The sequence below is a fragment of the Parasteatoda tepidariorum genome, chromosome 5 (genome assembly GCF_982258835.1).
Source record: "Parasteatoda tepidariorum strain Cologne lab strain chromosome 5, Ptep-v5.0, whole genome shotgun sequence".
NCBI classification, from domain to species: domain Eukaryota; kingdom Metazoa; phylum Arthropoda; class Arachnida; order Araneae; family Theridiidae; genus Parasteatoda; species Parasteatoda tepidariorum.
In genome coordinates, this window is record NC_141759.1 from 5261917 (window position 1) to 5285187 (window position 23271).

General features: G+C 31.2%; 1 protein-coding gene across 20 annotated transcripts in view; it reads left to right on the plus strand.

The window, feature by feature from the left end:
- The window catches only part of LOC107438374 (uncharacterized), a 140239-nt gene that overhangs the window by 29576 nt on the left and 87392 nt on the right, over window positions 1-23271 (plus strand). For 9 of the 20 annotated variants that reach the window (XM_087163212.1, XM_087163213.1, XM_087163216.1 and 6 more), the window contains 10 exons: window positions 3298-3405; window positions 3822-3929; window positions 5136-5249; window positions 7088-7207; window positions 9555-9668; window positions 11006-11113; window positions 11482-11595; window positions 15788-15895; window positions 19386-19493; window positions 21956-22605. The exons of 10 other annotated variants lie outside the window; for them this stretch is intronic. In XM_087163212.1, coding sequence (XP_087019338.1) covers window positions 3298-3405; window positions 3822-3929; window positions 5136-5249; window positions 7088-7207; window positions 9555-9668; window positions 11006-11113; window positions 11482-11595; window positions 15788-15895; window positions 19386-19493; window positions 21956-22182 — 1229 coding nt within the window. In that variant the 3' untranslated portion in view covers window positions 22183-22605. Of the gene's footprint in view, window positions 1-3297; window positions 3406-3821; window positions 3930-5135; window positions 5250-7087; window positions 7208-9554; window positions 9669-11005; window positions 11114-11481; window positions 11596-15787; window positions 15896-19385; window positions 19494-21955; window positions 22606-23271 lie in introns of those variants that run through there. One more of the 20 variants, XM_087163214.1, reaches the window with a different exon arrangement.

Below are 23271 nucleotides of genomic sequence, written 5' to 3' on the forward strand. Positions count from 1 at the left end.
TACCTTACATTTTTACTATAAATAATAACAATAATTGTAGTTTATTTTATTTTTAAACTATAAATAATACTTAAAAAAAAATTCCACGTAGCTTTGTAATGTTTCTGTTCAAACATTAATTTCTGAGAGAATTTAAATTTCAGTTTGTCCCTGTGTTACCATGTTTTTGGTAACACATGACATCACAAAGTAACTCAGGAGACTTGAATGAATTTTCTGTACTATTAAGTTGCCAAGACTTGGGTAAATAAATTTTGTGCAAAATTATAATTTACACCTACAAAGACACAAAAAGAACTAATTTTTTATTAACTTAAAACAGAATTTTTTAAACTAATAATTGGTAGTGTTACTTTAAAGGACCATTAAATTTTTATTTTGCGATCCTTCCATAAATAATTTTATTCCTATAATACAGAGGTTATTCTTATTTTTGTGTTCTTTTTTTCGATAATGTCATTAATAGCTGCTGAGAAACAACTCCGTTATAGAGAAAGGAGAAAACTTGATAAAAATAAAGTAGAATGTAACAAATAGGCTCGTGATAGATAGCATAATACAAGTGATGTGTCTGCAAGAAAACATAGATTAGCAAGAAAAAAGTGGTGTAATATTAGAACAAGGAAAGTGTAAAAGAAAAAAACCGGTTTTCCATTTTTAACTTCAAATATAATAAAAGAGTCAACTGGCAGTTTAAGGAAGAAATGAGGCAAGATAGTGCAAAACTTTATGAGGAGAAAATAAAACTTAAAATGGAAAATAAAAGAAATTACACAAAGGGTAGAAAAATGAAGAAAAATGGTGTATCGAGCAAAGTTTACGAATAGATACGAGGATTGTAATTTAACTCCACGCTTTAAAACTAAGTAATTTATGAGAAAACATTTTCCTGGTTACACCTGAAATAAAAAGATTTCTACACAACTTTTTAAATACAATGCTCTAACACATTGCGTATCATCACAGTACAAAAATCTATGAGAAAGAAATAAGAAAAAAATCTTAAAGAATATCGTGACAAATAGGGTGATAAAAGAGTACAAAGTTGAGAAAAAAGCTTCTCAATAAAAATAACAGTATTCAAGAATTTTATATAAGAAATGACATCACACAATGGAGCAACTGCAGGAAAGAAGAAAACTGCAACAAAGTATTCTGAAAAGAAAAGTTTCCTATTAGATACGACGAGAAACTTATATAAAAAGTTCTTTGAAAATGGTGAAAAGTGCTCTCATGCTTTTTATGCTACAAACCGTCCCTTTTATGTTTTGCCACCTTCAGTTGACACACAATATACATGCTTATGAAAATTGGAAAGTAATGTAAAATTTAAAATAACTGCTTTTAAAAAGTTGGAAATAATTCCAACCAATAACATTAATCATCTAATTGAAGCAACATTATGCAGCCCTGATTAAAAAAGATTGCATGTGTAAAGAATGTTCATCTTGTTACAGAAACAATGTTCTTTTTAATGCAATAAACAGAGATGCAAAAGCCAAATAGAATTATAAAAATGCTCTTTATGAAAAAGAGGGAAAGAAACTAAGTGTAAAGAAGGTTTCAAAAATGATTGACTTCTCCATTTTCAACACTAGCTAGAATTTAACCTCTTCATAAAACATATATTAAATATTCAGAAACAATATGAAGTTTAAAAATCTCCAACGTAATGAAGCTGTTAGACATGTAGATTTCAGCGAGAACTACAACCTCGAATTATTTGAAGAATTCAAGCACATCATTATGGTGCTTCAGAAAATTTAATAACTTTAAACATTGGGCTTTGTGAAATTGAAAAAAAAAATCTGTATCATTTAGCACTGTTTCTTCAAGCTATAAACATAACCCCAGTGCCATATGGGCTCTTTTAACGACCATTTTGAAAATGGTTAAGGAAACTGATCCTGAGATAGACATTCTTTAATTTTTTCTGATGGTTGTTCCACTCAATATAGACAGAAAAATAATAATTATTTATTTAGTCAAAGGCTTTTTAAATATGGTTTCATGCGAGGCACGTGGTCTTTTTTATTAATCCCAGCATGGAAAAGGGGCAGCGGATAGAATAGGTGGAACTTTAAAGCGAATAGCAGATCAAATTGTGGCATGTGGTACAGTCATAACAGATGTGCACCAGTTTATACATCGTGTGCGTAAATCCACTAAAATAAAACCATTCTGCATCACTGAAGAAGCGACTTCTAAATTCCTATGGTGAAAGGGACAACATCAGCTAACTGTAGAATAAGATGGTGGATATCTCTGTTTTAGATCAGTTGCTTTTGAGGAGTACAAAGTAGAAGGGAGTTTTGTCATTGCTTATAACAACTGCCAATCCAGAAATAAAACAAGATAAGAAAACTTTTATCTCAGGAACAGATTCAATTCACTTACATTCAGTTTGATTATGTAAATAGGTATTCTATAAAATCCAAATTTAAAAATGAAAGGAAGTTGAATTTTCTATCAATTTGATGGCTCAGTTGATGTTTATGAAAAATAAAATATGTCGTAATACGTTTCAAATTGTTTAACTCTTGGCGTTAAATACGTATGTCCACTTTGTTACTTTAGTGTCCCTTGTGTTACCCTATGTCCCCTGTGTAAGTGACATTTATTTTTTACCTCAAAAAAGACAAAAACACTTTAATTAAAAGTATAATAAGAAATATTTAATGCATGATAGATATCATTATGAATTCTATAAATTTCTCTTATCAACGTATTTTTTAATGAAATTATGTAAACTTTTAAGTTGTAAAAATATTAAAATACTAACAAAGAGGACATAATTTGCTTATTTAATGACAATTATACATGCATAAGTAAAAAAAACTTTATCTGTCGAAAAGAAATTTCACATCCAAGTGTTACCTTACAAAATTGTTTATTTCTTTCTCGACTTGAAAATGGGATGATAATTTAAATTTTGGTAACACAGGAGACATTTTTCAGTCTATGCGTCGAAGTTTTAAAGTGTAGTGATTAATTCAAAAGTTCGCTGTCAAAGCTTGATTTTAATTTTTGAATAAGTGATTAACCTCCTCAGAAGAATTTTGATTACAATTTTTTTTCTATTTCATATTTATCAAAAGTGATCTGTATTTTTTGAATGACCCATCTGCAAAAGTTTACCTCATTTTTTTTCTCTTCAAAAAATATGTATATAGCAAGGATTACTTCTTTCTGCCTTACATGTGAATATATTATGGTTCCTTTGAATAATATTTAATGTTTATTTTTGTTATGTAAAACATTCTGAAAATAATAAGTGTTCCAATGTTTTCGTTTCAGATCCGTGCGCACATCTGCCTTGTAGAAATGAAGGAATGTGCGTTGTTGGTAGACATGGTGCCCAATGTGTATGCCGCCCTTCATATACGGGAAGATATTGTGAAACAGGTAAATATGCAGTCTCGTTTTAATGAAACTGATGAGGTTTTAACTGAATATGAGAATTCCCTCTGCTTTTTTGAGCTTTAAATTTGACATAAAGAAAGAAAAAGAAATTTAAATTGATTGTTTATATATTTCAAGCCATCTTTATGAGTTATTCTGCAAAGAAAATATATCAACAAGAAAACACGTTAAAATGTTATCTACGCAATTTTACCTAATTTTTTTTCTTTCAAAAAATATACATTAAGCAGGATTTACTTCTTTCCGTCTTATATGTGAATATATTATGGTCCCTTGGAATGACGCTTAATATTTATTTATACTATGTAAAGCATGGTTCCTTGGAATAGGGTTTAATGTCCATTGTTATTGTGTAAAACATTCTGAAAATAATAAATGTTCCAATGTTATCTTTTCAGATCCCTGCGCAGGACTGCCTTGTAGAAATGGCGGAATGTGCGTTGTCGGTAGAAATGGTGCCCAATGTGTATGCCCTTCCCCATATGCGGGAACATATTGTGAAAGAGGTAAATATACAGTCTCGTTTTAATGAAATTGATGAGGTTTTAACTGAATATGCAAATTCCCTCTGTTCTTTTGGGTTTTAAATATGAAATAACGGAAAAAAATTACCTTTCGTTTATATACACAGCTTAAAACAATTAAAGGATATTGTATGTCTTGCATAAAATAACGGTACAAATTTTTTTTAAATATAAAATGGAAGAAGAGAGTCCCAAATGCAACTTTTTCTTATTTTTAAACTTCGTAGTATGCAAATTGTGAGTTTGATGTCGAAAGCGACATTTTGGTGGCAGTGAAATTGATTTGGCTTTCAGCTTAATGTGAGACAAAGAGGAAAAGAATGCTTGACATTCAGTCGTAAGTGCGTTGTTTCGATGAGGGCGATGTCCCAATGAAGTCATTTAACCTAATTAAAAGCTTGGAGAATTGCTGCCTAGTTAAAGAGTTTCCGAACTCAAGCAAAGTAGCAGAAGTCGTTGTAGTTTCAGAAAGTGATTTCTGAGATCTGGAACTGTTTTTCTATATTTTGCAAATATTTGACTATTTTGCTTCCTTTTTAAAAGGTATAGCATGACATAAGTACTATGAAGTGGTAAATGATATAAGCCTACGAATTATTTAGAAATAGTGGTTGATAAAAATCTATTAAATTGAATTTATTAAACCAAGAATCACAATTGATAAACTACCACTTTAAAATATATTAATTCTGTCCGGAGCAAGTTAACATCTCTGTTTATATAAATAAAACTATTTTTGTGTGTTCTATATTGCATTAATTTCTTCAAACCATTTTAGTAATGATAATAATATAAACAAACAAAAAATTTTCTCGAATTATGTGTTTCTAATAATCTTGGCTTCGCCGGTCACTGCTGTTCGGAGCAAGTTGGCATCTCTGAGAAACTTCCAACAAAAAACGCTAAGATGGTACCCAAAGAAGTTTACCTCATTTTTTTTCTTACAAGAAATATACATTAAGCAAGATTTTCTTCCTTCCGTCATATATATGAATAAATTCCGACTAAAAAACGTTAAAATGGTATCTACAAATTTTTTTTTCTTTCAAAATATATGTACTGAGAAAGATTTACTTCTTTCCTTCTTACATGTGATTATATTATGGTGCCGAGGAAAAAAGTTCAGTGGTCATTTTTATTATGTAAAACATTCTGAAAATAATAAATGTTCCAATGTTATCTTTTCAGATCCGTGCGCAGGACTGCCTTGTAGAAATGGCGGAATGTGCGTTGTTGGTAGAAACGGTGGTATATGTGTATGCCGTGCCCCATATGAAGGAACGTATTGTGAAAATAGTAAAGGTAAGCAGTCTCGTTCTGATGTAACTAATAAGGTATAAACTGCATATGAGAATTCCCTCAGCTCCTTTGGGCTTTGAATATGAAATAACAAAAGAAAAAATATTACCTTGGTCGTTTATATATTTCAAACCACTTTTATGAGTTATTCAGTAAAGAAAATATATCAATAAAAAACTTCCCACTAAAAAACGCTAAAATGATATTCAGAAAAGTTTACCTAATTTTTTCCTGCTAAATATATGTATTAAGCAAAATTTTCTTCAACCTGCAAATTTCAAATCTTTAGAAATTGGAAATTCTAAATTGGAAATTGTAAACAATTTCACTTGTCTTGGTTCAAATGTTAATACCTTAAACGATTATATAAGAACAGAAGTAAGAGAAAAATAAAGATTATATTAGTTAATCGCGATGCCTTCACGGATTAAGAATATTTTTTAAGTCAAAATTAATTAAAAAATGAACAAAAATAATGCTGTATAAGACAATCATTAGACCTGTCTTAATTTAAGGATCCGAAACCTGGTCTTTAAACAAATCACAAGCAGACCTGCTTGCTGATTTTGAGAGAAAAGTATAGTGAAATATTTTTGGTGCTGAAAATATGGATGGCATAAAGACAACAACTCAATTTTGAACTACAGTGCACTCTCGATTATCCGGTTTGCGGATTATCCGGTTTGCGGATTATCCGTGCTCATTCCGGAGTCACACAAAAAATATAAAGAGAAACATTTTCAAGATTAAAAAAATTTGATTCATGAAGTTATAACACTACCAAATTTTTGGAAGCAATATTCGTTATTGGATTGAAGTATATGGAATATCAACAGCATGGTCAAAGGTAAAATTGTCTACGTTATCACGATCGTGGAGAAAGATCATACCGTTTGATGAACAATCCTCTTCAGATGTTCAAGAAAAATATGATAACAGTATTCTCGAACAAGCTAAGGTTTCGAAATTCTTGATGAAGAAAATTTAGAAGATTGGTTTCAAAGTGATGCATGTGAGCCTGGCTTCCAGTATTTGACTGATGAAGACATTGTTATGTTGTTAAATCAAATAGCGATGATAGTAACTGATGCAGAAGATGTAGTAAATGAATGAAATACAATTTCTCATTCTGCTGCTCTGTGGAAACTTTATTAGATTATATGGGAGGATTTGATTACGGTGACATTACTGCGGTTTGTAAAATATGTGTATCGATATATGGCGAAGACGCATTACACATTTTTTAATAAGGAAAATTCCTAGTTTGATGTTATGCATGCAAATGTCAGTAATTTTTATATTTTTTGTACTGATATTGAATTTTTCTTTAATAAAAGGAGTTTTCGGATTATCCGTGTTTTTCGATTGTCCGTGTGACCTGTCCTGGTGATTAACCCGGATAATCGGGAGTGCACTGTATATAGGCTGTTCTAGGAAGCTGATATCAACAAATACATCAAAATAAGTTGCTTAAAGCTTGCGGGGCATATTTGTAGAGTGAACCTTTCTTCCTTGACATTTAAGATCTTCAATTGCAAATCAATGGGAGCTAGAGTTAAAGGCTGGCCTTTGTTTGACTGTGGGCTTGCTGTGTGGTTGACTTGGTTTAGTCAAATGGTTTGAGTGTGTGGAAGAGGATTTCAAAATGCTAATAATTAGCACTGTAGAACGGAGGAATGTTCTGGGGAAGACTCTAAACCACAAAGGGCTGGCATGTCATTCGACGAAAAAGATTTACTTCTCTCGATCTTACATATTATGGTTCCTTGGAATAGAGTTTAATGTCCGTTGCTATAATGTTAATCATTGTGAAATTAATGAACGTACAATTTTTTTTCCAGATACAAATGCAGATCAATGTAGAAATATTAATTGCAGAAATGGTGGAATGTGCATAAACAGTAAGAGTGGCGCTCAATGTCTATGCCGTTTTCCTTATGAGGGAAAATTTTGCGAAACAGGTAAATATATGAACCTCTTATTATCTAAGCATGTAAGATTTAAACTGAATGTAAAAGTTACCACCTGCTCTCTGTGGGTTTGGAAATGTAGTTAAGAAAAAAATTATCTCAATATTTCTAATGATTTCTTTTTGTTAAATTGTTAAGAAAATACATTAATAAGATAACTCTGACCCCCCCCCCCAAAAAAAAAACGTTAAAGTAACGTTTTTTAAAAGAAAAATTCAGTGGTCGTAGCGTATTTTAAGTGGTTAAAAAGGGATTGTCAATTTTCCTTATAACACCAAACGAAGACTGCGACAAAAGGTTCTTCTTTAAAATCTACTATTTTAATATTATAAACAGATATTTTATCATTGTAAACGGAAATTCACATTCTGGTCACTTTCGAATGGCGATGGAACTGGTTAGAAGAAATCGGATCGAAGAAGCAAGTTTCAGTTGCATAAAGGTGTAACTACTCCTATCGCTTCGAAACTTGAATTTTCCAGAATTATCATTCTGTCGCTAAAATGGTCCTCAAGTATCACCAAGTCGGCAAAACTGTCGCCAAACCGAGTTTTCCGTAGAAAATGCATTCAGCGTTATTTTCTTTCTAAATTACGTTAGAATTACGCGATTTTTTTTGAAAATTGTGTAATAAAACTGTCTATTAAGAATCTACTTGAAATATTTAGCCTAATAAAAAATATTTACAAAATTATACTCCTTTTTACAAATTCGTAACATTGCTCTCCCCTCAAGTGGTGCACGTCCCGGGCAGAACAATCCCCGACAGCACTAAACTACATTATAAGACTTGGCACTACAAAAGTTTAACTATGATAGTAACTTAAATTAACACAAAACAGATAAGCACACATTAGAAAATAAATTAATTTTACGTTATTTATAATGAAAAACACTATGGTTTAATTAATTTACACCATGATTAGGGGCTAGTCTATTGTAATGTATTACCTTTGATTTTGAAGATGGTGACTTCCTGATTCGAACCCCACGACGTGAAGCAGCCATTTCAAGCACCGCCTATCATCAAATTTCCATTTTATGTATAACACGCCACTTCTAATATAGAGTGAATCCCATAGGGCCCAATATTGTTTAGTAACAAGGCTGTAGTTGTTAGGGAATATAATATCAATAAGACGTCTGTACTTATTGATAACTATGCATTGCAGATTATCCATGAAAAAGATATAGGAAAACGTCTAGTAGGCGTCTATGTTTGTTCCATGACGTCTACTGGATCATGCGGACGAACTCCGGACGTCAATTGGATGAATTGTGACGTATGGGCATTTTCGATAGAAATAATTTTACTATTTTCTTCCGAAAATTCTACTTCAACTGAATTCTTTCTAATTTTATTTTTTTAAAACTTTTTTGGAGAACTTCCTTTACACAGGATATTGCTCTTTTAATTTCATTCTAGCTGAGTTTCAGCTGCTCTTGACTGGGGTCCATCTCGGTTACCATCTTCTCTAGGTTGGCGTCAAACTTGGCTAACTTTCAGTTGCTCCTGGTTCATTTGTTTTTCCATCCTGAAGTATCTCAACCAACTTATCCCTAGTTATATTGCTCTTGTCCCCACTCCCATCACAAAGAGGGTTCGCGTGGATGAACAAAGCTGTCTTCAAGCCTCCAAAAATTTATTATCAGACATTTCTAGAAGATACAGCAATTTCCAGTGCTAAATTATTGCACAAATATCAGTGCAACACACAAAATAAAGTTTTCAAAATTTCAAACGGGTCTCTAGCAAAATAACTTGGGCCATCATTGGGCCAATATTCATGAATCTTGGCTCAATAAGGATTCAAATGACCTTTATTTCCCAATATTGGAACTATATAAAATTTTTCAATTCACAAGATATTTTTTTACAACCAATTTTCATTTCATCAGCATTCATTTTACTACCAATATAGGTCCTTTATAAGTGTTATATTCTGTTATATTTTGTATCCATTATTTAGCCAATGTAGGTTCTATATTGGCCAATGTTGGCCCTATATAGGTCATTCTGGGACCTATATTAAAAAATCTAGACATCCCAATATGGGTCGCTCGGTGCATGTTCTATATCGAGCCAATTTTGAACCTAACTGGGGACCATGGTAAAATTGTTGCTAGGGGTCAATGAACTCATCAGAGACTCGCAGACACAAGCAGTCACAAGCAATCTTTTACACATATTTCATATTCGTAAAAGTATTAAGCAAGATTTACTTCTTTCCATATAACATATAAATATATTATGGTTCCTTGGAATAAGGTTTAATGTTCATTGCTGTAATGTTAATCATTTGGAAAATAAAGAACGCGCAAATGCTTTTTTTTTCAGATACAGATCTATGTAGAAACATTGATTGCGAAAATGGCGGAAAGTGCATTAACGGAAAGAGTGGTGCTGCATGTCTATGCCGTTTTCCTTATAAGGGAGAATTTTGTGAAATAGGTAAATATACGAACCTCTTGTTATTTATGCAGATAGGATTTAATTTGAATGTAAGAGTTACCCCATGCCTTTTATGAGTTTGGAAATGTGGTCACAAAAAGAAAACCATGCTAGTCTCAATTTTAAAACGATTAATATGTAAAGTAAATACATCAAAAAGAAAACTCTGACCAAAAACGTTAAAGTGATATTTTTAAAAAGGAAATTGCTATTAAAAAAAAAGTTTTTTTTCTTCCAATGTTTGCATGGGGAATGAGTTAAGTCATACAGGGATCAGAAGAGCCAATTTGTTGGCCACTTTTCCAGGGCCACCATAGGTGTGCCAAGTTCCCACAGTAAGGACAGATAGTACAGATAATAAACAACATGCATGCCTTGCCGGGGATTCGAACCCAGAACCTTTTGATGCTAGCCCAGTTCTCTGACCCCTACAAAAGGCCGGTCAGCATTAGCAAAAAGAATATTTGCTTATTTACACACTTTTTTAAAAATAATATTAGTTTCGTTCGAAATCTTTCTACTTGTAACAGTGGTCGTAGTGCGTTTTAAATTGTTAAAAAGGAGATGCCAATGTTCTTTATAACAGCAAATGGAGGTTTTAAAACAGCCTTTTAAGACGTAGCCTGTACGATTGTTAGGGTTAGATATTTACCCAAAGTGTAAATATATTCATTTTGAAACAAGTTTAAACTGCGCCAATAGTTTCTTCACTAAAATCTACCATTTTAATATTAAAAGTAACCATTATAAACAGAAAATTACATCTTCATTTTAATGAGGTATTCCAGTCCGTATGGATTATCTTTCCAGAAACTTAAAACGTAACTCAGTATTTGGAGACATCTCTAAAGAATAGTTTGATGTAAAAATTAAAAAAAAATATTTCCGTTGTAAAAATACGTTCTTTGTTTCAATTAAAAAAATTTTTTTTTTAATATTTACCTATAGAACATTGAAAAAAAGTATGAAAAATAAGTAAGGTTCATTATAATAAAGGTTTATTTAATTACTTGGGGCCTGGGTCGCCTAGTTGGCTGGGCGCTGGACTCACGTTTCTGAGAATAGAAGTTCGAATCCAGCTGTCCGAAGATTCCGTGTAGTAAATGGTGAGTTATCGCATCCCATCTGACTTAATGGCCAATGGCAACAAAAACAGCAACGTGACTTCTTCTTCTTCTTTAAGTGGCTTTTCTTTTCCTTAAAAAAACAGATTTTTTTCTCTTTTCGTCTTGTAAGTAAATATGTAATGATATGTTTCCTTGAAATAAGCTTTAATGTTTATTTTTATAATGTAAAACATTTTGAAAAAAATAAATGTTGCCATGTTAATTTTTCAGATCCGTGTGAAATAATTTCTTGTAGAAATGGAGGAATGTGCGCTGTCGGTTTAAATGGTGCTCAATGTTTATGCCCTTCCCCATATGGGGGAAATTTTTGTGAAATAGGTAAATATATATTGTGGTTTTTATCACCCTAATAAGGTTTTACTTTATTGTAGTACTTTTGCATTTATTAGTTTTAAATATGAAATAATGAAAGAAAAAAAATAGCTTGATCGTTTCTGTATTTCAAACCAACTTTTTTAGTAATTCTTTTAAGAAAATGTATCAATAAGAAACTTCCGACTAAAAAACTGCAAAATAGCAAAGAGGCTATCTAATTGTTTCTTTCAGAAAATATGCATTAAGCAAGATTTCTTTCCTTCCGTTTTACTCATGAATATATTATGGTTCCTTGGAATAAGGATAAATGTTTATTGATACAATGTAAATCATTTTGAAAGTAATGAATTCAAAAATATTGTTTTTTTTAGATACAGATTTATGCAGAAATATTACTTGCAGAAATGGCGGAAAGTGTATAAACAGTAAAAATGGTGCTCAATGTTTATGCCGTTCTTCTTATGAGGGAAACTTTTGTGAAATAGGTAAATATATGATTCCGTTTTAATACAAATACTTTGGCTTTTAACAGGATGTTGAATTCCCTCTTTACTTAGGGCTGTGAAAATGTGGTAACAAAAAAAAACTTGATCATTTATGTATTTTAGATAATCCCTTCATGTTAATCTGTAAAGTTAATATATTTCTTACTTAAAATGAACGAGTTAAAATAACTCAACTTGAGTGAAATTTCACTCATTTGTCTGAAAAAAAAGGAGCCTTTTCAGTTAAATTCATTTTCTTGAGTTAAAATCACTCAATTCAAAGAGTCAACTGAAATAACTCAAGTTTAAGCACATAATTTTAAATCGAATTTGAGTGACATTTAATCGTGTTTTGATTGATTATCAGTATCACTTGATTACATCGTTTTAAGTCAAACTTGAGTGATTTTTAATCATTTATGATAAACTATCACCATAATTTAAGTACATGATTTTAACTCAAACTTGAGTGAATATAAGTTATTTTTGATTCATAATTAGCATCCTTTGAGGGAATTTATTTCAATCATACTAGAGTTATTTCCTACAACTTTTTATTTCTTCTTGAATGTCATTTAAATCACCTTTGAATTAAATTACTCCTTTTCAGTCTATTCATTAAATATCAAAAGAAAAAAAAATTCTAAAAAACTTTACACAACTAATATATTACCACATATGTACTTTGACAGAAATTCGAGCACGGAATCAGATATTTTTTTAATATTTCATAAACATTATCCACAATTAGCACTTTTAATAAATTTTTCTTCTGAAATAATTTAAATGTTTAGTATATTATTTAAAATCCCTGAAAAACAGATTATTTAAATGGAAAGTGTATGGAACATATTTTAAGTAATAGTATCTTAAAAATAATAGTATATTAAGACTACGAGCAACAAAGTATATTTACTTACCAAAAATTAAAACAGCGCTTTCTTCAGAATTACCGCTATTAATTAAATGATCGTTTAGATTAATTTGCATCAAAATATTGAGAGACCTATTTGCAAGAAAAGAAATTAAACGTAAAATAGAAGAAAGAAAGAACATAACTTGTTTAGATCGTAAAACTTAACAATTTTGTTTAGATTTATTATCGTTTGCTTTTTAAAATAAAGTGATACAAATTTCAGCTTATAGCTCGTACACAATTAAATAATGAATAAATCGCTCATTTATCATGCTGGAGTGAAAACAACTCAAGTATCGCTTAAATATCTGCCCCTCAAGTTCGATTTGACGCAAAGCAAGTATTTCACTTAAACATAGGTGTATTCAACTAAGTTGATTTGAAAAAATTTCCCTGTTTTTGGAGTAGGGGAATTCTCTCATTTATTTTAAGAGAGTACGGTTAAAGTAATAAATTCGCTTAAATCATTTACTTTAACCGACTTATTTGGTTATTATTAATATTGACCGGTTAATATTAATAATGACTGACTATTCACATTGACCGCAAACCTCTATAAATTCGACTAATTCTGAAAAACTTAACAGATCTAATATATCACACAACAATGGAACATAACAATTTGGTTTAGATTTATTATCGTTTGCTTTTTAAAATAAAACGAAACAAATTCCAGCTTATAGCTTGTGGACACTTAAATAATAAATAACTCACTCATCAAATCTCACTGGAGTGAAAACAACTCAAGTATCGCTTAAATATCAGCCACTCAAGTTCGATTTAAAGCAAAGTAAGTATTTCACTCAAGCATAGGTGTATTCAACTAAGTTGATTTGAGTGGGGTAATTCTCTTATTTATTTTAAGAGAGTACAGTAGAAGTAATAAATCCGGTTATTATTAATACTAACTGGTCAATATTAATAATAACTACATCTTTTGATCAAAGTGAGAAAAATCGTAAATTATTCCCTTTAACAGGTTATTAATAACCAATGAACTTTGGTCAATGCAATTAAACGGTTTAGATAGCAGTAGGATTTGGGTATGCCTATTTGTAAATGTTCTACGGTTAAAGCGATAAATCCGGTTTTATTAATACTAAACGGGGAAAATTAATAATACCCACTTCTTTTGGCCTAGAAATAAAAAGGGTAAATTTCCGTATCGTGATCTGTGGCAAAATAATCGCCATGTCTTGTCAACTTCCGGGCAGCAGTCAGCGAGAAACTACATAAAAAAAAAAAAAAAAAAAAAACCCACAGAAGGGGACCAACTTGAAGGGTATAACTTTTAGCCACCCCGGGCAAACATCTACTTGAAAAAAAGATCCTGTTTAAAATCAATTTGGCGCCTTGGCGATTGTAGTTTTCGTGGCAGATCACGATACGGAAATATTCCCAATAAAAATACGAAAGAATGACATTGACCAAACTTCATTGGTTATTATTAATAATAACAGATTGATGTGATGAACTAGCTTAAATTATTTATTTTAACCGACCTATTTGGTTATTATTAACAATTGCCGGTTAGTAATAATAATAACTGACTATTCACACCTTAATAAATATATCGATAAGAAAACTCTGGCTTACGAAAGTAGAAGTGATATTTTTGAAGAGGAAATTCTTGTTTAAAACACAAACCTCTTTAAATTTTACTAAGAGCTGTGGAAATTCCAGTAGTCATAGTGTTTTTAAAAAGATTAGAAAAAGTAATCAATTTTCTTTTAACCAACAAACGATTGTGTCAGGGTATAAAGGTAGTAAAATTATTTTCTATATTCAACTTTTTATTAAAATATAACGCCATTTATAGTTTTAGAATGCCACTGTTGGTAAACCGTGGAAGTTAAATTATCTATTCCTGGGAAAATATTAAAATTATTACACTTACATTCTTATGCAATTGAAACACGCTTCTTTGATTCGATTTCTTTGAACCCGTTCGATCGCTGTTCAAAAGTAACCGGTTTTCTAATTCAACTGCGACATTAGATAACTGTCAAGATTAAAAAGTTGCCCTCCAAACAAACTTATCTTTTTCTGCAGGTCACGTGTGCTGTATTTTTTCCCCGACAATGAAAAAAATTCATACGAGTTTTCACAACTATGGGCTGGGGGAGAATTTTAAAATACGACTTTCAAATTAGCGTCTGCTCCCCTAATTTTATTATATATTTTTGTGTCTGTAATCATCTGAAATATTACTTAAACTCTTTAAATACTTCCAAGTTTCAACATCATTTTTTTAAAAAATAGTTTTTCAAAATAGAATTAATAATGTTTGTTTGATTTAGTCCCGCAGTGGACAGATCGTAAAAACACGGTTTCCAGTAGAATACCGAGGGCAAGCATTACTGGCTGGGGTCAATAAGCGGCTGGTTGACCACTTTGATGAGCCTGCGTAGGAACCGAGGATGTGCTGTATCAGACCTCGTTAAATTGTTCTATCATAAAGTGCTCGACTTATCTCGCAGGTCGTCGAGCTACCAAAGCATGGGAGCCATCCCCTCTGCACAGGATCAAAATTGGAATGGCATGTCTTCTGATCATCCTCAGGGATATTTCCCAGACAAGAGCTCATAGCGCATAGAGCAATAGCCCACAGCCCATATCGCCAATAGCCCATAGAGTAGCTCTAGTGTGACGTAAATAAATTACCTGCTAACCTTGTTTGATTTGGAAAAGATAATTTAAACGATTTTGGATTTCAATCCCGAAATTACTGTATCAATGAAAATAGGTAATTTGAAATAGTTGCATCGCTTATTTAAAGTTAGTATACCATTGTTGAATCAGTGAATTATTTACATAAAATTACCTAGGAGTGCTTGTAACATGTAACCAAGTTTTTATCTTCCTATTTCCCTGATTCCCCTTCATCACCGTCATTGAACGGAGAATATCTGCTTTGTGATTGGTTAGAAATAGCTCAATCGAACTTAGCCTTCGAGGTCCAACTATCGTGCTGTCACGTGAACAAAAAACGTTCGAACTGGTTCAGTTGTGTGTGAGTGAGAGAGAGAGATAGTCAGGAAATGAACATTGAAAAATCGAGTGGAAACTTAAAGTTCGATCGAATTTTGTTTCAGTTGCATAAGGCTGTTATACCACGAATCTCTTATGAAGCATAGAAAAAGCTTTTTTTTTTGTTATTAAAATAAAGCAATATAATAACAGCCACATTTTCACATAAATCAAAATATCATTTTCTTTGTTTAAAACAAACATGGTTTTTAAGTTAGAATAAATGTTCCATTGTTATCTTTTCAGATCCGTGTGAAAACGTTACTTGTAGAAATGGCGGAAATTGCTTTGTAGGTAAAAATGGAGCTCAATGTTTATGCCGTTATCCTTATGAGGGAAACTTTTGTGAAATAGGTAAATATATAGACAACGTTTTAATTTTAAAAAGAATAAGGATTTGCAAAGTTTGCACAGTCTAAATTAGCGTAGAAAGTCAAAAACGTTTTTCTTTTCCCATTACCACTATAATTAAAAAAGCATTCTAATATAGGTATAGTAATCCTATGGATTTATTTAAAACTTGTTCATATCAAAAATAAAATTTTGTCGATCTTGAAACCACCATGGAGAAAATAGTTAAAAGCTTCAAACATAATCTTTCAAATTGTTCTAGCAATTTGCCATGAACCATCTTCCAAAGCATTTGATGCTAAAAGAAAGATCCTTTACAAAGAGCTAGAATTGAAGTGATTGCGCAACTCCTGTTTATAAATATGTCATGGTACAGGGGATAAATATGTCATGGTACATATATATATATTCAATCCAACACCTTAGCAACTGGATGAATGTTGGAGACAGGGCTGCGGCTTCAATTTTGGGGATGCTTTTCAGGCTCTCTGCGGACTTTGGAGTACCCTTCCAATGGATTCCATCACACGTTGGAATCAAAGGTAACTAGATGGCGGAGTTACTGGTTAAAGATGCTTCTTTGGAACCTTTACAGCCAGATCTACCTTCCACTTTCAACGAGGTCTTTGCAGAGTGCAAAAAAATGCTTATGGACCTCTGGAGGGTTCCTCCTCCGCATAGTTGGTATTTCAGAAAACGACCTGGAAGTGCCTTGCTTTTTGAGGGACCTAGAAGCCAGCAGACTTGTTTGTCTCGCTTTGCAAGTGGTCACTTGAGGTGTCTCTCGTATGTTCAGGAGCAAAAGACTTTTGAACTTTGCACTAAATGTAGGACTGCTCAGGCTTCTCCCGAGCATATTCTAAACTGTATCGATTTTAAGATCGACGAGGTTTTTTCAAAACCTCATCTGTTTTTAGACTTCCTGGACATTTTTGGACTTATGGAATTGGTCTAATTGGGATGGACCTCTTGGGGATTAGAAACAACAACAACATAAATATGTCAAAGCTGCTTTTATATATATATATATATATATATATATATATATGAATGTCAAGAAATAGCAATAAGGATTTCGAACTAGAAATTCTGACTTCACAATTCAAATTGTTTAAAAATTAAAGTAAATTAATAAAATTAATTATTTATCTCTTATTAACGGTATTTTTTTTTATTCTGTTACGTATTCTTAATACTGTTAATATTATTCCTAATTTTAGCAATGTTAAGAATGAACTTAACACATTAGCAGCAATATTAAGAATTATCATTCTTAATATTGGAAATATTAAGAATGAATTTATTGCTGAAATGGAACGTTAACCTCTTACGCAAAAAATATTTACCGAGTTTTTTTTCTTTTTAAAAAAAAAAAACAACAACCCAGAATTTACTAAATTTTAATATAATTTTATGAATGAAATTGATATGGTAACCATCTAAAATAGATGAATTTACATTCTCTACTGATAGAATCGGAAATAAAACGAGTCGTACTCTATATCAATTTTGTCTTAATACAAAAAACTATTTTGGAATCTTTTAGTGAAATGTTGATTTGAATGTAACTATCTTTTTAGCTACAGAAAAATGCTTGTAAAGCAGATTGTAAATGTGGGAAAGAGTGTGTGGGGCCTCCTGTATATACACAAACATTAGTTAATAATGCTAATTATAATTTACTTCAAATTCATAAATCTTTGAAAATTTCGTTTTTTTTCACTTAAGCTAAGAATTCTAATTTCCAACATTACCCGAAAAAAATTACCTGAAATATACGAATTAAAAATTAGAATTTTCATTCTGAAGTTATGATTAAATAACCGGAGTCAGTCTGTCCATTAACGGTAAAGAACATTCTTTACCTTTACGGTATTGAAACAGTTTACAACTAGTGTAGTTATAAAACCATGAATACAAAACTATACGGTTCTATTCATAGGGATAAAGTTTCTTTTTTCTTAACTTGCAACGAAGTCGACTTTATCGAGTTCTAGTCAGACTTTTACTTTTAGACATTTACACTTAGGACTTTTAGCTTTCATTGATTTCAGTTTTGAGATTTTTTTTATCTCTTGTTTCCTTATTATTATAATAATTTAATTCTCGACATTTACACCGGTGCAATTGGATTTCATTGCCTTTAAAACATGTTTTTAATTGTCAAATGTTATAGTTAATCCACTTTTAACTGATCACCACCACTGTCATTTGGCAAAATTTTACAGTAATTTTAGTTTTTAGAGAAATTTTTTGATGTAATAATTTTACTTTTATCTCCGTATACCCCTCTGGGGTGGGTCGGAGTTCAACCTATCTTTCTTAACTTGTAACAGAATATGGGCCTCAAGGAGAGTTCCCAGCGCAGGACAAAAGTGCTTTTCAGTTCCACAAGCAAATAACTATGGAACTTAATTCCCTTTTCCTTATCTCAATAATGATTGGTCAGAATTTGGAAATATTTATTTTTCTCTTTACTAGAGGTTTAATGGATGAAGTTTTTGTGTGACATTTTCAGAGGTCCAGGCATTATTAGTCAAGGAAAATAACATTAAGTACCCACATCAATATGGGTATGTTGATTAGCTGTCAATTCTACTGGATTTTCCAGTGGCTTACTGGATTTTGCCGGTTTCTCCTGGTCTACTGGTTTAATTAAAATTCTCCTGGTTTTGGTATATTTTTAAAAAATCCCTGAAATTGAGTAAGTTTTCTAAAAAAAATCCATATTGAAATAGAAATTTCGCACGGATGTTGCTTGAATATATAAATAACTATTACTAATACATAATGAAGCATTTATAGAAATCCGTTCAAAACTTTAATTGTTTTAAAATGTTCAGTTTATTTTTATTCTGAACTCTTTTTTCAAATTAATCAAAAAAAAATTTTAAACTATTTTTGATGAATTTAATGACCATTAACATTCGAAACTATGAGGGAGCATAACACACTTCAAGTATGTTTAATGTCAATCATAACTTGAAAATATTGCTAGTTTTTCTATTTTGATGACTAGAAAAATCCCTAAAATTCCTTATTTGCAACAATTATCATGAAACTTATATTATTTCGTATAATATACTGGAGTTTTTCCAATCCATGTTGTCAGCTATGCAATTGTTTTCAATTTCAATTTACTAATCCACTTTAGTTTTTAGTATGCATGCTTGATTTTTTATTTCAAATAATACTAATATTAAATAAGGCTAAAGAATTGACAGCCTCGCTTTCTAATAAGAATATAACGAAATAGTTCGGATACCGCATTTGATTTTTTTTACGTTGATTACAGCCACTCTGAAAATGTACACTGAAAACTTACCACTAGCAGAATTACCTTACATGGTTCATCCACTCTTTTTAGAATTGTGAAGTTCTTACTCGTTTTTTAAAGTTCAATTTTGGTACAGATTCTGAAAATGCTTATTAAGATGTCATTCATTGTCTAATCATAGAAATAGTGATAAATATAAAGAGTGTATTATTTCAGGTTCTTGTACAAAATATCTTTGCCAAAACAACGGTTTATGTCAAGAGATTGGAAAAGATTTCAAGTGTCAGTGCAGAGAGAATTTTTATGGACAGTTTTGTGAGAAAGGTAATGCATGAAAGTCTGAAACGTCGAGAATGTAGACATTCTGAAATGAATAATGACATTCACATGAAGAGTTCATTATGTGAACGTCGATATTTATCGGAATGTCCACAATATTGTCCATCTAGGGATAATATTAAATATCGATATTCTCATGAGTTGTTTTCGTTAATATGCAAATAATTTTTTTATATCCAAATTTGATATTTTTAAAATAATTTAACATTTATTTGGCGTGTATAATGTTTTATTAGGATGGTTTAAAAATTTATCAGTATAGATAATAATTGGTTAGTCTGCAGCGGAAAGTGGTACTAAATCAATAAATAAACATCAGATAAATACATTTGTCAGATTATTAAAAATAATAAGTGGAACCTTTTTGGTGAATATGGCTAGAAAGCTAATCAATCTCATTGGCCGGTATTAACTACGGTATTTTTTTTAAAGACTAACGGTAATCTCTCGGTGTGATGACATACAATTTATAAATATTCCGGACGTTCACCAAAGGGTCAAAATATGAATGTCAATATTTACAAGAGGTTGCCAACGATTCAATTCAATGTGAAAAAATACACAGGAAGCAATACATAACTAGTCTAGATAGCAATATCAGATGCGTTAACAGGTACAAGTCAAGCATTGTACTCTTTTATTCATACAATCGTTTTAATTTTTAAACTATCAGTTTTACCACTGTATATTTTGTTTTATACATTGAAAATTAAGTACAGTGCACTCCCGATTATCCGGGTTAATCACCGGGACAGGTCGCAGGAGCAATCGAAAAACACGGATAATCCGAAAACTCCTTTTGTTAAAGAAAAATTAGATATCAGTACAAAAAATATAAAAATTACTGACATTTGCATGCATAACATCAAACTAGGAATTTTCCTTTTTAAAAAATGTGTAATGCGTCTTTGCCATATATCGATACACATATTTTACGAACCGCAGTAATGTCACCATAGTCAAATCCTCCCATATAATCTAATAAAGCTTCCGCAGAGCAGTAGAATGAGAAATTGTATTTCATTCATTTACTACATCTTCTGCATCAGTTACTATCATCACTATTTGATTTAACAACATAACGACGTCTTCATCAGTCAAATACTGGAAGCCAGGCTCACATGCATCATTTTGAAGCCAATCTTCTAAATTTTCTTCATCAAGAATTTCGAAACCTTAGATTTCTTTTGCTTGTTCGAGAATACTGTTATCATATTTTTCTTGAACATCTGAAGAGGATTGTTCATCAAGCGGTATGATCTTTCTCCAAGATCGTGATAACGTAGACGATTTTACCTTTGACCATGTTGCTGATATTCCATATACTGCAATCCAATAACGAATATTGCTTCCAAAAATTTGGAAGTGTTATAACTTCATGAATCAAATTTTTTTAATCTTGAAAATGTTTCTCTTTATATTTTTTGTGTGACTCCGGAATGAGCACGGTTAATCCGCAAACCGGATAATCCGCACACGGATAATCGAGAGTGTACTGTATTTTTTATTTAGGTAGCAATAATTGAAATTTTCTCCCCATTTACTCTCTTTTCCTACCAAAAACCATAGCATGAGTTCATGCAACTTTTTACCACTTACTACGAGGAGCGTATTAAAAAATTCTCATCAGGTTTGATTTTCTTTTAATTTTGATGAATCTTGTTGATATACTAGTTGTTGTACCATTCTGGAAAATATTCCTCAAAAAGAATAAAAATTGGCTCTTATGATCAAAAAACTCAAATATTGTCGAAGCAGTAGAAGTTTAATTACATCTAGAAGATAATGCGTTAAACATTTGAAAAAAAAAGAAGAAAAAGAATTGAAACCAGAAAAGCCAATTCGAGATACTTTGGTAGTAAGTATTCGGACTCGACCTGTTCAGTAGTTGAAGTTGATACATTAAAATTTGATAATTGGTGAAAGCTAGTTCAGACATAGTTTTTAGCCACTTTTCGAGAGTTTGGTTGAAGTTGATACGCTGTCCCTAAATCTTCAGTTACCAGATATGGTAGGATTTAGGTTACTCATCTTTTAGGGTTATTTTCAGGATTGGCTGCTGTATAACGTATTCAAAAAATCTCCAAGACCTATTTTTCAAGGGGGTCGCCTGTGGGTGTAGATGTTGATTTCGTAATGAAGTTCTCGGAATTCCATTTTAATCTTAAAATTAGTTTCAAATAAATTTTGTATTTATATTATCAGCATTTTTCATGCATCTTTAATTTTATCTTCATTACAACATTACATTTTGTATTCATTTGAAATAACTATGAGCAATAACAAAGTTGTGAAAATAACTTTAAGATTCTTTTTGAAACCTTTAAATTTGCGTGAAAATAGACGTTGTTTTGGTGTTAGCATTTCGAATAATGTGTCTTCCTTTTACTTTTAAAAATATGTTTCACATTGCATTAAAATTTTGAATACTTTTCTATTTATTTCAGAAGTGATTCCTGAAATTTCATCGACTGATGCTTCTACTCCATCAACTGATGCTTCTAATCCATCAACTGATGCTTCTAATCCATCAACTGATGCTTCTAATTCATCAACTGATGCTTCTACTCCATCACCTGAAAAAATCGTTACAGAAGATCTCAACACAACCTTTTCTGAACCTAATAATATCACAAATGATTATGATTATATAACCGAACTTCTTAACTCTTAATTATATTTTAGCTATAAACCAAACAACAGATAAATTTCCTTACTTTCACAAATGGCTTTAGTGAAACAACTTCTGAATCATTTAACTTCATGAAAGATTGAGATTGGACACGAAAACTTTTGAACTATACCTTGACTATAAACCAAACATCAGATAATTTCACAAATGATTTTAGTGAAGTAAAATCCGAAGTTTCTGGTTATAACTTGAGAAAGAAGCTTCAATAAACTAATCTTCAGATAATCCTTATGATTTTCTGAAAAAGCACAATTGTTTTTTTTTAATTAGCTGAAGAATATAATATTTGTATATATCCATTTATAGAATATTATAAATATTTGTATATATCCATCGTTTGTAGCACTTTGCAACCTGTTTTCCTAATGTCATTTTGAAATTTCCTGTTGATCACTTTGACTGGCATATAATTTTGAATCCTTTTATTTTACCGAAGAAAATGTTTGGAAAAGCAATGCTCCTTTTTTTTTCACATTGACAGCGAGATAGAAGTTTTGTAATATTTCAACAAATTAATGGCAGAAATATTTCAATTTAATTATTCATAGTTCAAACATTGTGTGATATATCACATAATATTGGTGTAATGTTTAAAAGAAAAACATGAAATAAAATCGGCTACTTTTGAAATTTTTATTTATTTCACCACGATTGAGAAAAAGTTTCCTCGAAAAATAGTAAAGATCGCTGTATATGATCATTGTATAATTGTGAAAATACGAGTATTAATGAGTGCGACCGCAGTTTCATTTTAAAACATAAAAAAGTGGTAAATGGAAAATGACATTTTTTAGAAATTGTATTATTGAATAAAACGAGTTATTTTGTCCACGAGCAATTATACATTTATATCGGTTTCAGTTACGCAGGGAAACGAATTAAATTTAGCTCCAGCCTTAAAAACTTCATCATTAGTATAAACTCTTCCCCTACTAGTTGCCACATTCACAATAAACCCTACCTCTTAGTTCCCCTATCTATGTTATCATAGTCTTTTCTCATGATAGATGTCACATTCATAAAACAGTTCAAAAAACCCTATCTCTATAGCCTAACTAGGTGGTTAGATCT